Here is a 13961-nt window from a genome sequence, read left to right as displayed (position 1 = left end):
TTCATATTCATAATTTGAATAATTTCCTGAAACTACCAATTTCTAGAACTCCCTATGAAGACCACGTTCTCAAAACAGATACACACACACATACACACACACACACATATATATATTTATATAAATAATGGGACCAAGAGATGGGGTTTTGGTGCTGTTACTTTGGTCAGTATGATATTTATTTGATTAAAAAAAAAACACAATTACATTGTTACATTATTTAATGAATCCTTCCTGAATAATAATTAAAAAAAATCTGAAAAACTAAAATAAACAAAACAAGTCAGCCTAAAGTGTTAAAGATAGTAAAGAAGTATTAAAGATACGTCATGCAGACCTCACGAGGGAACGGGAGCATAGCTTTTCAAACATCACTCCACCATCTGCTGAAGGACAGTTCGGCGACCTCTGAGCGGAGGCTGGAGGATGCACGTGGATGCTGAAAAATCACTCGAAATCAGCTGTGAGCTCTGGTGTGTCTCGACTGCGAAGCTGCACAGCGGCTGTCTCTAGATGAACACTTAACATTCCACTCACGAGACTCTTTCCACCCTGCAGTCACCTCCTTGTTTGTTTCCTTCGCTCACTTCAACACCATCTATTCACTACATTGTTTGCCTCCATGCACAAAGGGTTAATCCAAATCCATTTACCCAGCTTTATCCCTGCCATAAAGGAGTTTTAGAGAATCAGACCTCTTTATGACCTCTCTCTCCCCTTCACCAGGAGAAAAAGGAATGCAGTTCTCTCTCCCCATCTCTGACTGCAGTAGCAATAGAAACTGTGTTGTAGAGTAACGCAGGACAACAGTACCTAAACCCCAAGTAACAAAGTAAAATATACTTCTCCCCCTTCCTTCATAAAGTGCCTTGGATTTAAGCTCTGTAAGGAAAAATTGGTTTCAGAAAAAAATGGTTGCAAATGGGGCTCCTAAAGTTTTTTTTTTTTTTAGCAGCATAGTTTTTTTGTTTTGTTTTTTTTGTCTGGAGCCCAGCTTCTGCAAAAAGCATCTTTAATATCATCCCTTAGATGTATCCTGAGCAACTCCAGCACCCACACAGAAGTACTGTGGAGCGTTTAATTTTGCATGACCCATTCGTTTAGGCACACCTCACAGGTTATGTAACTGGTATAATCACCTGGTTGCATTACTGCAGGGCATTAGTCAGAGCCCCGAGAACATTCGCTTCTCCATTCCGCTGATGGGGGCTCTGCTGTATCATGTAGCACTACCCCTTTCACCTCATCATGACTAAGCAGCTATTTAACTCCACCTGAAGCTTTTGAGCAAACATGCGGTAATATAAAGGTTACGTATGCGCACAGTGTAAACGGTGTGAGTGTGGCGGCCCTGAACCAAGAATGAAAATCTCTTAGGGCACTTAGGAAGTTTTTTGGTTATAGCTTAGTCACGGTGAACTGCTACTTGCACACTAGCTGAAAGAGTCTTAACAGCCGCCCAATGGGTGAAACACTATAAGTGAAGCAATAAGGAAGCACCTAGTGATCTATTCCAGTGAGCAATGAGACGTGGCTGTAGATGACTCAATATATAGAGCAAGGGGCACTCCTGATAATCCCTATTCAGATGAATTCACGTGGGAACTCTTAACTCTAAAAGTTAACCAAATTACAAAGTACACGACCTTTACAGTAGTCCTCTTCCAGGAAAATAGATAAAAAAATACTGGCGACTCATCTTGCATTATGCAAACTATTGCCTAATAATAATAAAAAAAATGATAAAAAAGACATTGTCCCCGCCCCCTAAATCATAAACCCTTCCTACCTTTAACTAGAAATAGTGGCAAATAGCCTCATATTAGATTTATTTTTCCAAACAAATAATGGTTGAAAATGTGTTTTTTTAATTATTATTTTTAAGGCATTTTCAAAATTGTAACTTTACAAATTAAGATTTTTTTAAGCAACTTTTTAAAATGTATTCAGCAAGGATGCTTTAAATAGATAATATACCAAAATAATAAACCAAACTAATGCTGTTCTTTTAAACTTTTTATTCAAAGAATCCTGAAATGTCCAGAACTGCTTCTTAAGCAGCATATCATCATATTAGAATGATTTCTGAAGGATCATGTGACACTGAAGATGCTGAAAATTCAGCTTTACCATCAGTGGAATAAAATGCATTTAAAAAAATAAAAAAATAAAAAACCTTTAAGTTCTTACATTTAAAAATGTTTTACTGTATCTTGTATCAAATTAATACAGACTTGGTAAGAATCAACTTCCTGTTTTAATAGGCAATATGTTAGTAACAGAAAATTGCCACTCTCTAATAAAACTCTAATGCCACATAAGTCACATAGGAAAAAAAACAAAAGGAAACAAAAAAGCAACATTCTCTCATTTCTCAACCATTACAAACTGACACCATCCATTAATATCAGATTTGTGGCAATTAGTGGAAAATGAATTTGACAAAGCAATTAGTTAATTCAGTGTTTTCTTGAAGTACCAGCAGAGCTCTTATTGGTACTCTCTAGGAAGTCTTTACTGCAAAACTCATGAAACACAACCTCTCCAGAGGCAACCGTGTGATCACACACAAAGGTTCAGAGAGAGTGTGTCACTGTAAGCCTAAACCACTGGGAAACCAACCTGTTCACACAGCAGCCGTACCATATGGATAATGGCACTGGCTGCTTTACACCTGTTGCTGATTAGTTCCCACTGCTGCTAAGACTTCACCACTCACCTAGGCTGAATTTAACTTTAAAAATAGTCACTTAGTTGGAATACTTACCAGCAACTTCCACAATGTCCCCGGGTACGATGTCCCTGGCTTTGATCCTCTGTACGGTCTTCCTGTCCTGGCGATAGACCTTGCCCATCTCGGGCTCATACTCCTTGAGGGCCTCAATGGCATTTTCTGCATTTCTCTCCTGCAAGCATAATGTAAATGGAAATGAGACATTTTCAAATTTCTGGGACATCCTTGTAGGCACAGGAAAGCATAAGAACATGTTTATATCAGGGGTTTTCAAACTAGGGTAAATGGGCCGTAAGGGTGTCCACAGAAACATTCAGAGGAAAAGAATATATATATATATATAATAAATAATAAAAATGTAATACATGATTTTTCTTCAGCAAAGACACATTAACTTATGTCTATTTCAAATAAATGCTGTTCATTTAAATCATAGAATCCTGAAAAAATGGATCACGGTTTCTACAAAAAACAAGCAGCTCAACTATTTACAACAGATAAGAAACGTTTCTTGAGCACCAAATCGGCATATTTAAATGACTTCTGAAGGATCATGTCACAGATTAAATGAATTTAAAAAAAAAATTATATGCACACACACACACTTTAATTTAAAACATTTTTAGTTTTATAAAGATTGAGAAACCATGGTCAATAATTCTTAAAAGAAGAATTGCTGGACATAAATAGGCTATACAAAATCTGCACACTTTCTTCTACAATTTCTATGTTCATTAAGACAAATCTTGAAAGGAATCAAATATGCCGAATGTGTGATAAATGGAGCTGAGAACTAAGACTCCAATTTCATTAACAATAGCCAAAACAAAATTAGCCAAACACTTTCATATAGTAGAATATAGCTGTTCAAAATACAAATCTTCAAAGCTCAATTCAATGGCATCCTTGAAACGAAAAACATAAACCAGTGCCACATCGGCTCACCTCACTATAAGAAATAGAGTCTTGGATGACTGAGGCACTGACCTCTAGTGTTTAATCTCAAGTAAACCGCTGCATTTGAGGTGACCTTATGCTTTCCGCACAATTAATCCCCTGGGGCACAGTTACTAATAGTGGTAGCCTGCTTGGCAGAGCATTTGGCAGCGGACTTTCTGTGGCTTCTCTTGCATGATGGGAACACAAAGTCTTATGTCAAAGAAACAAAACTAGTGTGCCTAAGGGCGAAAAAAAAAGTTTCAAGGTCCAGACCCAGACAAATTAAGGGGGAAGGGTTGTGGTCACCAAGACATTTAAGGCAATAAGCGATAAATACACATGCCACAAAATGCAGATCAGTATCGCTTATCAATAGAAGACTAATAAGCAACTTTAAAAAAATAAATAAATACTGATATTACTAATTGCTGAGTTTCTAGTCAGGCACCCTGCAGTAAGGTATATCACATTGAAATCATTCAAACCACAGTGATGAGCAATGAGCATCAGTGATAATATTCAGATAGCTAATAAATAGACAGAAATGACTCCTGTGCATCATGTTAATGATGAGAAATAAAGCAGAGTGTGGGGGGGGGGGGGGGGGGGGGCAGATAAGCCCCTTTCACACTGCACGTTGGACCCGGAAAAAAAATTTGCCGGAACATTGCCGGGTCGCCTTCTGTGTGAACGCAAACACATCCCGGGATTGATTCTGGGATTGATCCCGGGTCGGGGACTTGGTAACATTGCCGGGTTCAGTCCTATGGTTCAGTCCTGGGAAAGAGCGCTGTTTGAGCAAAAGCCAAAGCTAATGCCGTAAAGGGTGTGTCGTAGTGATGACGCACGTTATCGTGTGACTATTTTACCAGGTGTTTTGAAGGCATATCAATGTTCGCGATGAAAAAAATGTGTGCAAAATGTAATGAAGCAGAGATCAGTTAGTTCCTCACTTTCCGCACTGAATCAGACATCGTTCGCTATCTTAAGTGAAAGGTCTTTGATGTCACATGTCTTTACCGGACCTTTATGGGTTGTGTGTGAACGCACGCACATATTCCGGGTAATCACTGGCAGTGTGAAAGTGCAAAATCTAGCAACCCAGGAACAACTGCCGGGACACATTACCAGTGTATTTTCCGGAATCGCAGTGTGAAAAGGGCTAGTGTCAAACAATTTGGCCCACAAGGCCTCATGATCCTCATTTCACAGTTAAAATGAGCAGAACTGAAAGGAGGAAGGCCAATCTAACTCTATAAGAACACTTTTGATTCAGACATCAATGAAGAAGTAGAGCGCACTGCCTCAAGAATACACTCCTTTCAAGCATGGAGTCTTTCCAACATGTGTTCTGCCAAAATCTTGATTTCGATTAAATTGATTGCCAAAAGACATTAAAATCAGTGGAATAATTCATGAAATGCATTTCATTCATATAGTCAGTACTCTAAGTCCATGTGGCAAAGAAATAAACCACTAAAGAAGAATATTTTGTTTACACTGCTAAAAATAGCTGACAAAAATAAACGGACACAATGTACTGTATAGTTCAAAAGTGAGGGGTCGGTAGGATTCCTTTTTTTTTGCATTCATTTGTGATTTTTTGAACATTCTTAAAAAACTATAGCATTTATTTAAAGGGTTAGTTCACCCCCCTTAAAATAAATTGTCATTAAAGGGTTAGTTCAGCCAAAAACGAAATTAGCTTGTGTTTTACTCAGTCTCGAAGCGTCCTAGGTGTATATGACTTTCTTCTTTCAGACGAATCCAGTCAGTTATATAAAAAATGATCCTGGCTATTTCAAGCTCTATCATTGCAGTCAGCGGTGTTGCAGTTAAAAAGTCCACAAGTTGTCAAATAAAGCTCAGACAGTCAAAAGTGAGACAAAAGTGTTTATTACATTTGAAATATGGATATTTGTCTTAAACAAAAAAACAATTGGATTCACTACAGGGGGCCTTTATTCATCGCCCGGAGCCGTCTGCGGCACTTTTTATTATGAATGCACAAGCTTTATTTGACAACTTGTGTTCAACTGCAACCCCCGACTGAAATGATAGAGCTTGGAATAGCCAGGATAATTTATTATATAACTCTGACTGGATCAGTCTGAAAGAAGAAAGTCATATACACCTAGGACGCTTTGAGGGTACATAAAACAGTCTAATTTTAATTTTTGGGTGATTAACCCTTTAATTACTCACCCTCATGTTGTTCCAAACCCAGAACACAAATTGCGATATTTTTGATAAAAACCCAAGAGCTCTAAGACCCTGCATAGACAGCAAAGTTACTACCAAGATCAAGATATAGATACATAGCAAGGACATCGTTTAAATAGTCCACGTGACATCAGTGGTTCAACCATAATTTTACGAAAATTAGAGAATACTTTGTGCGCAAAGAAAACTAAAATAACGACTTAGAGCAATTCTTCTGCTCCTCATCCCGTCTGCAGCGGTGCAATGCCATTGTAGAGAGAGTATCATGACGTATTTGCTCGCTTTCGGTTCATGTAAACAAAGCATGTAAGCAGAAGTGCCATGCGCATGTGTTGTTTACATGAAGCATAAGTGCATGCATCATTATACTCTCCACAATGACATAAAATTACGGTTGAACCCCTGATGTTATATGGTCAATTTAACAATGTCCTTACTAAGTTTCTGGACCTTGATCATGGTAGTAACCTTGCGGTCTATGGAGGGTCAGAGAGCTCTGATTTTATAAAAAATATCTTGTGTTCCGAAGATGAACAGAGGTATTACGGGTTTGAAGCGACACAAAGGCGAATAATAAATGACAAATAATAAATTTGTGGGTGAGTTATCCCTTTAAAATATAAAACCTTTTAACATATTCCTGTCTCTACTGAATATAATGCATCCTTAAGTAAAAGTATTAAATTAAATTTTAAAAAACTTGCTGACCTCAAACTTTTGAATGGTAGTGCATGCGAACCAGACTCCGTTCTTTGCTGCAGATGTTTAATGGGCCTGTAAATCTACCAGAGAAGGGGAATGAACTGGTGCTTTCTGAAATGAAGTTTGCCCTGGGCTAGCAACTGCTGCTCTCCTCTCTGACTGAAAAAGTGGCCAGAGAGACCAGAGGATAATAAGTCCTTTTGCATCTCACATCACACCTGCCTTTAGGAAAGCAATTAAGCAAAGAACTGTTAAGGGAAACGCTTGTAGGCCACCTGTGAGGCAAAACTGGATGAAGAACAACTCAGGAAACAGGTAAAATGATGAGCCTAGTTTTAATTCGTTTGTGAACATTTTCTGCTATAGCAGGAAAAATTAGACAAATTGTCCCTTTTGTTTAAAACCTGCCACTCAACAGAAAACAGTAATACTGAAAAAATATTATATGAATTTAAAATACTTTTTTTTTGCAGCCATTACTTCGTCTTCATTGTCAAATGACCCTTCAGAATGGTGTCCGAGAAACAAAGATCAGTGTTGAAACATTTATTATTAATGTTGAAAACAGTTTTGCTGCTTAACATTTTTGTGAAAACTCAAAGTTCAAAACACATATTTGAAAAAATCTTTTATAAACGCATTATAAATGTGTTTACTGTCACTTTGATTAATTTATTGCACCCTTGCTGAATAACTAACCCCAAACTTTTGAGCAGTAGTGTATTGAAAAAAATGTAAACTAAATGCACTAAATTAATGATTAAACTTCATGTATCTGTTAAAAGATAAGCATCCACTGTCGTATACAGATGACCTCAAAGCTACCAGACATGGACTATAAGACTATAAAGCCTCTTTTTTTTGGACTCTTTAAAGCATTCTCTCCATTTATATACACTAATATTATCTGTAAAACTTCTGCCCAAGGCATTCAACACTGTGCTGTTGCTGTGCCCTTTGAGGAGACCATTTAAAATAGTAGAAAACTACTAGGAGGGGACAAGGCTGAGGATTCTCGGGGCAGTCTGGGTAATGAATGGTGACTAAAATAAAATGATAGAGAAATCTGGGACACGAGTTTCAGGGCCGGTGAGAGGTGCTGGAGAAAATAGGGTCTTGGCTCTATGCTGGAATCCACTGGGACAGCAGGGCTATCCTTAGAAAAGGGCAGGGAAAAAAACGGCCATGTTTTCATTTTCATAACAAGGCTAACTACACTGTACAAGGAAATAGCAGAGCACGTCAATATGCAAAAAACAGGATTTAGTGGTTAAATCGGACATTACTTGTCCAATCTGTCTTTAGCAGACTGGAATCAGTTCAAGTGAGACCATCTGCACAAAATTAAAATATGTGAATATCAAAACACTCCTTTGACCTGTGCAAACCAGTAACCTTACAGGTATTATTGTATTATTAGCGCTTAGTAATAATTTTGTTCAGAAAATGTATAAAATAAGGCAAAACTGAAAATGTGGTCCAAACTTACCTGCCAGACACCTACAATGGCGTTGGCTATAAGAATTAGTAATATAACGAAAGGCTCCACAAATGCTGTAATGGTCTCCTCTCCTTCTTCAAACCAGGCCAGTACCTATTAAAAAAAAAAAGTCATTTTTAATCAGGATGCCATTCACATTTAGGGCTGGGCGATATACAAAAAAAAAAGATATCTCGATATTGTCAAATTTTTTACGATATTCGATATATCTCGATATGTTTGCATTTAAATAATAAAAAATAAAACATGATTTTCTTTTGCCCATTAAAAAAAAAAAACATTTAGATTAAACAGCTAATTTAAGCAGTTAAAAAATCTAGACCAAGAGATCACTTACTGCTTTTTATTAATGAATACATGTAGGCCTATATGTAACTGAAGCAGTGCAAATTAAGTAACAGTTACAGAAAGTGCATTCTGTCAACTTTTTAGTGCATGCAATTCACAATTTAAACTATGCAACTGGGATAAGTATTTTATTTTAATTTTTTAACAAGTTTTTAAGCTAAGAACACAAGTTTGTCAACTGTCTGTGGTTTTAAGAGAAGCTCTGTGGCATGAAACTGTTCCTACTGACACTAAAAACCCTCTTAGATGGGGAGCTAGTTGCTGAAGCACATAGCTATTTCTTATATATATAAATATATATAAATGAATACCAAAGACTTTTGCATTCTCTCTGTCTATATTATGGAAACTGGTAAACATATCAGTGAAATTCCCCAATAGTAATTCCAAATGGCCATAGCCTATGTTTCTCTATTCAAACATCAGCGGTCGAGTAAGTGCATTTATTTTGCGATCACAAATGCAAACAATACAGTTGAGATCTCACGACAGAACACAGACCGGCTGAACGACGCTTTCATTAGATCGCTCAATTCCAGCTTGTTAGTGTTTTCAGATTATCGTCAGCGGCTCTTCCGCAATGAGGAGTGAGCACGTGCGCATGGTTGCCAGATTGCTTAAAATAAGCAAACACCGGGCAGAAAATGTATCCTTGTAACAGTGGAGCTCTTATTCGGAGATTTAAACTCTTGTTATCTGGCAACCGCTATCATTACAGCTCTCGTAGTAGAGGGGCGTAGATCAGTCAGCAGTTACAGGTTCCTTTTTTGGACATTCGGCGCGTTCTTTTGGGAAAGTATGCTTGAATTTGAAATATTCGATATTCCCGATATATTCAAATTGTACATCGTCGTCAAAATTATTCCGATAGTATCGCTAATATTCGATATATCGCCCAGCCCTATTCACATTCATATTTCCTCTATTTATTTGAGGAAGTTTGCCAAATACCTACACATTACCAAATGTGTGAAAAAACCACCAAGGGGTATTCCCCTTATAAACCATTTAATGCATCATTTTTTTTTCACTTTTTTTTTGTACCTCAAGCATGTATCTCTATATTATGAGGCTTGGCAGGAGTTGTGGCTTAATGCCATGTGTCAAAACAGACTGTCGTCAGCAACTTCACAAGCACGACTATATTTCATGCATGCCACTTCTAGGCAGTTTAACTGAGACAAAGTACTTAACGAGCCAGCTATGTGAATTTACAGGCATGCTGACAGTGTCCAGAGAAGGCCTAGTAAATGCTGTAGCACTTTATGTAATATGATCCAAATTAAGATAGACCAGCTTTCATCAATCTAGATTCTAAGGTTATACCTGGACCACACAAGAGGTCTCACTGGTCAATTCGAGAACGTAATGGCAATATCTAATACTAATTTATGAACAACGGTGTCTTTGCAAACACCAATACACAAACAGAAGCAATGTGCAGTCAGTGCATAAAAAACCAAAGTGAATCTATTAACACCAACCCACATATTCTACTCAGACAAAAAGCTTAGTATTCCCTATGCAGTCTCTGGAATATTGTTTCTGTAACGTCCTGTTTTATCTTTCAAAGGGTACTTTAGAGCAAGCTTGAGTTCTGTTCAATTAAACCCCTGACCTTGTACGAGAGGTTTCCTTTGCAGCTCTTTTCGATGATACATTGCGTCCCTAAGCTAGTTCACACAGACAAACTGTTCTTTATCAATTAGTCTAAACATAGACATGTGTCTAGTAACATTCTCAACCACAATTTAGCTCAACATGTACAGCATGGACTTATAAAGCATTATACATTGTATAATTTATAATAAAAAAAACTTACCAATCCCAAAATTTAAGTATCCATTTTTTTATTTATTAAAATACTTTTTTAAATAACATTTGTTGTAATGTTATGTCTTTGTTGAATAAGTGTAAGTCATATTACCAACGTGATACTTTTAACAGCAGCAACATTATCAAACTCTAAACAAATTACACAAGTTAAATGATATTTCTGGTAAAAAAAAATTATGAATTCTGAATACAAAGCACAATGGCTTTTCCAAAATTCAGTCCATTAAATGAGATGTCACTCAAAATTATTCAACTGTCTTCAATTATAAAAGGTTCTTGTGGAAATAGCCGTGGTTGTAATTTCAGTTGCTGTGCTTAGTCCTGATGGGATGCACTGTGTTGATTTAATAACAGCAAGTTAATGCACCTTTATGATAGGTTAGTAAGGGCAAGCATAACACGTTTGGACCTTGTTTAGACCTGTATGTGGCTAGGTGCCAGTGGGGTTTAAGAGAGATCTCAAACATTACACAGGACCGTTTCTGGGGGTAACAACTTTCTTGTTGCCAGTAACACTTGTGCAACGTCACAACACTGGACACCAGATGTGAAGATGAAGAACAAGCACTCAGTAACAAAAGCGAATGGATTTTAGAAACATCGTTTCTCCCCTCTTTTCATTTATTTGTAATGTAAACAACAAGCATGCTGTAATAATAATAATCTTCAATGTTGATGCAACAGTGATTTTTCAGCACACCCACAGGTCCAAACACAGGAAGTGGATGACAGTTGGTTTAACAGTAAGCTAACCTTCAGGCCAGAGTATTTTACACCATGTTCTCAGTGAGAGCACTCTAAGCTTGCACCATGCTTTCCATTCCAGCAGTGAAACATTATCCAGAACAGACAAGTGTTAAAGACTCCAGACAGCACAAATGAACCACTGAGTGAGTGGCTGTACATCATCACCTTGTAGCCTGATGACAGCATTTTGTAACATGATCGAAATATCATGCAGAGCATTTATGAAGCACTCAGATACTTTTCAGTATGTTACGTATCATTACCCATTGCGTCGCAGTTTTTAACACGTGTCATGTAGTGATTTTGCACCTCACCATTATTAATATGCTATATTACATTTTTATAATAGTTTTGGTCTATTTTAGAAAGTCACTTTTAAAACCAGTGGAAAACCCGGAGTGGAACTAGAGTCGGAATAATTATAAAACACAGGGAGAGGAATTCTCTGAAACTCCATTCAACTAACATATGCAGTTCCAGATCGTTTTTTAGTTTTTATGTTGCTTGGTGACAGCCAAAGCTTGATTCTTTGACTTGACCCCTCCCCCCTCGCCATATAAACTAACCATTTTTTCCCACAGAAATGTTTAGTTAAATTTCTCTTCTGGTTACATACTAATGTACTTGTCCAATGCACAATGAAAAAAAAAGTTGTATCCAATCTAATATGCTTTTATTTAACCTAATCCAGATAAAGAATATTATGATATAGAAAGCTAAACAGGTACTGTATTCTAACTGTACTGATGTACTTACAAAAGATATGCAAGCTGCCAGGAGAAGAATCCTCACTAAAAGATCCTCAAACTGCTCCACCACCAATTCCCACAGTGACTTTCCTGAAGACAAAAGCATGTGAATACACGATAATAAAAACCAAGGCGTAAAATGCATAAAAGACGGCGTAAAAAAATTAATGACAAAAGATTACCCTCTTCCGCTGGCAGTTCTGTGGGACAGCCAAAGATTCACAGCATGGAAGAAGAAAAAAAGATATCCGTAACATTAGATCAAATCGGTCAAATAATCTGCATCATTCAGGCTTCGCAGCAAAAGACACACAGAGATTTTACGTCAATGGGGGAAAATATGACATGCGTAACAAAACAGGTTGTTTGTATTTTACAACACTAATTTCTGGCCAAATCTGTAAAATCAGAACACTCGCTGGTGGCGAGCAGCTCTGACGTCACGCGCCTTTATTTCGGAAACATGCCGGCTGACGAAATCAATCTCGCCGCATGTGCGCCCGCTCTCTCTCTGGCCTAACAATGCTCGTACACTAGACAAACATTGCGAAATCATCTAGACCTCTTTGCTTTCATTTGCACTGCCGAACCCAGTCTCCTATGTTAGCATTAGCCGGGCCACGTTCGCTCACTCACCGTTCGGTCCCCATTTCTCCCGCTGACGCTTCACTTGCTCCAGGCCGAGTCCCGTGCTCTCGTTCACGGCAAAAAAGCTGTAAACTTCCTCCACGGTTTTCGTATGTGCGTTCTCCATCGTGGACGGACAGACACGCTGATTAGGAACGGACTCGCAACCCCCCACAAACGGGCTTCTTCAAAGCCTTCAGTCTTGACTCCTCAAACCTTCGGACCCACGAAAAACTCGATCCAAAAACAACCGTAGTGACTTCAGATAAACAGTACACGATAAAAGCCGATGTTAACTTTGTAGTTTAATTAGACGTAAAGTTACAAACCCGGGCTAATTCAAGAGAACGTTACACAACACGCATCGTAAACTCGCTGGTTGTTCTAAAGTCTTTAAGTTTTTTCGATGCCTGCTGGGAGCCTTAGTGTCCTTGTGATGTGCTGGGTAACCAAACGAAGCCCTTAACTAGTCTCTCAGATCTATCCTCGCCTCACTCCAGTGGATCGTAGCACACTGCCGGTGTTCGCAGCTCTAGCACCATCAGCACCAATCGCGTGTCTCCGCCGTGCCGCTCTCCTGATCCGCATGTACTGCTCTCGCTGTCCGCATGTGGAATGCGTTCATTGGCTGCGCGGACTCCGGAAATCCCGTTCCTTCCTCTGACTTTTCTTCGTCACGTCAGTGTGGATCAGCTGACTCTCTTGGCCGACGTCACTCCAGATGAAGAAGGGTGTAGTGTAGCACAGAAATGTCCCTGATATTCTCTATTGAGAGGATAGAGGTTGGGGGTATTTTGTATTGCCAAGACTTGGTATATGTTGACCAGAGTACACACAATAAACCTGCAAACCATGTGATTGTTTGTAGTGTAAATATATATATATATATATATATATATATATATATATATATATATATATATATATATATATATATATATATATATATATATATATATATATAAATACAAACAACCTCATGCTTTACAGGTTTATCTTGCGTTTTTCAAATGGTAGTGTTTAAACTGACAAGCTAATTAAAAAGATAATTTATCTTAGATGTGTCTGACTGGTTAAACAGGTAGTTATGTGGCCAAACATTTAAATATTTCTTTTTAGATTGGTGTAGAAAGCAAGCTTCTTTTTATTCACATGGGGATTTGGATTACATACGGCTTTTCACAATTACCCAGGCATCATTTGGAGAAAAGCTAATAACTTGAACATATGAGATAAGGCCACTCACTGCACACTGTCTCTGATGAAAAGGAGGAATGAAACGACATCATGAGATTAACTTGGACCTGGGGTCTGCGTGCTGTTTTGCAACACTACAGGCTCAGATAAAAAGATATGAAACTGCTAAAATAGTTTTGCTAAAGCTGGGTTGTCATGGAGATTTGACATGGTGCTTTCCATGTTGCTTGTTTAAAAGTCAATCTCCTTGTCAAATGCCATTCTGTCCGGTGTTATTTGGAAGGTAAAGTTGCAAGAAATATTGACTAATTGATTCCGGTTCTGAAAGTTGTTTAGAACACTTATAGATGAATGCAAA

The 13961-nt window shown here is 37.9% G+C and overlaps 1 protein-coding gene across 1 annotated transcript in view; it reads right to left on the bottom strand.

Annotated features, from left to right (window-relative positions):
- atp2a2b (ATPase sarcoplasmic/endoplasmic reticulum Ca2+ transporting 2b) overlaps positions 1–13095 on the bottom strand; it is a 30944-nt gene extending 17849 nt beyond the window's left edge. Inside the window, exons 1-5 of the mRNA XM_059526163.1 lie at positions 12416–13095; positions 11962–11979; positions 11787–11869; positions 8088–8192; positions 2768–2906 (exon numbers count right to left, since the gene is read on the bottom strand). Coding sequence (XP_059382146.1) covers positions 2768–2906; positions 8088–8192; positions 11787–11869; positions 11962–11979; positions 12416–12533 — 463 coding nt within the window. The 5' untranslated portion in view covers positions 12534–13095. The remainder of the gene's footprint in view (positions 1–2767; positions 2907–8087; positions 8193–11786; positions 11870–11961; positions 11980–12415) is intronic.
- Between the last annotated feature and the right edge of the window lie 866 nt (positions 13096–13961).

The sequence above is a fragment of the Carassius carassius genome, chromosome 36 (genome assembly GCF_963082965.1).
Source record: "Carassius carassius chromosome 36, fCarCar2.1, whole genome shotgun sequence".
Lineage (NCBI taxonomy): Eukaryota > Metazoa > Chordata > Actinopteri > Cypriniformes > Cyprinidae > Carassius > Carassius carassius.
The sequence above is the reverse complement of the archived record's forward strand: the minus strand, read 5'-3'. Positions and strand labels throughout refer to the sequence as shown.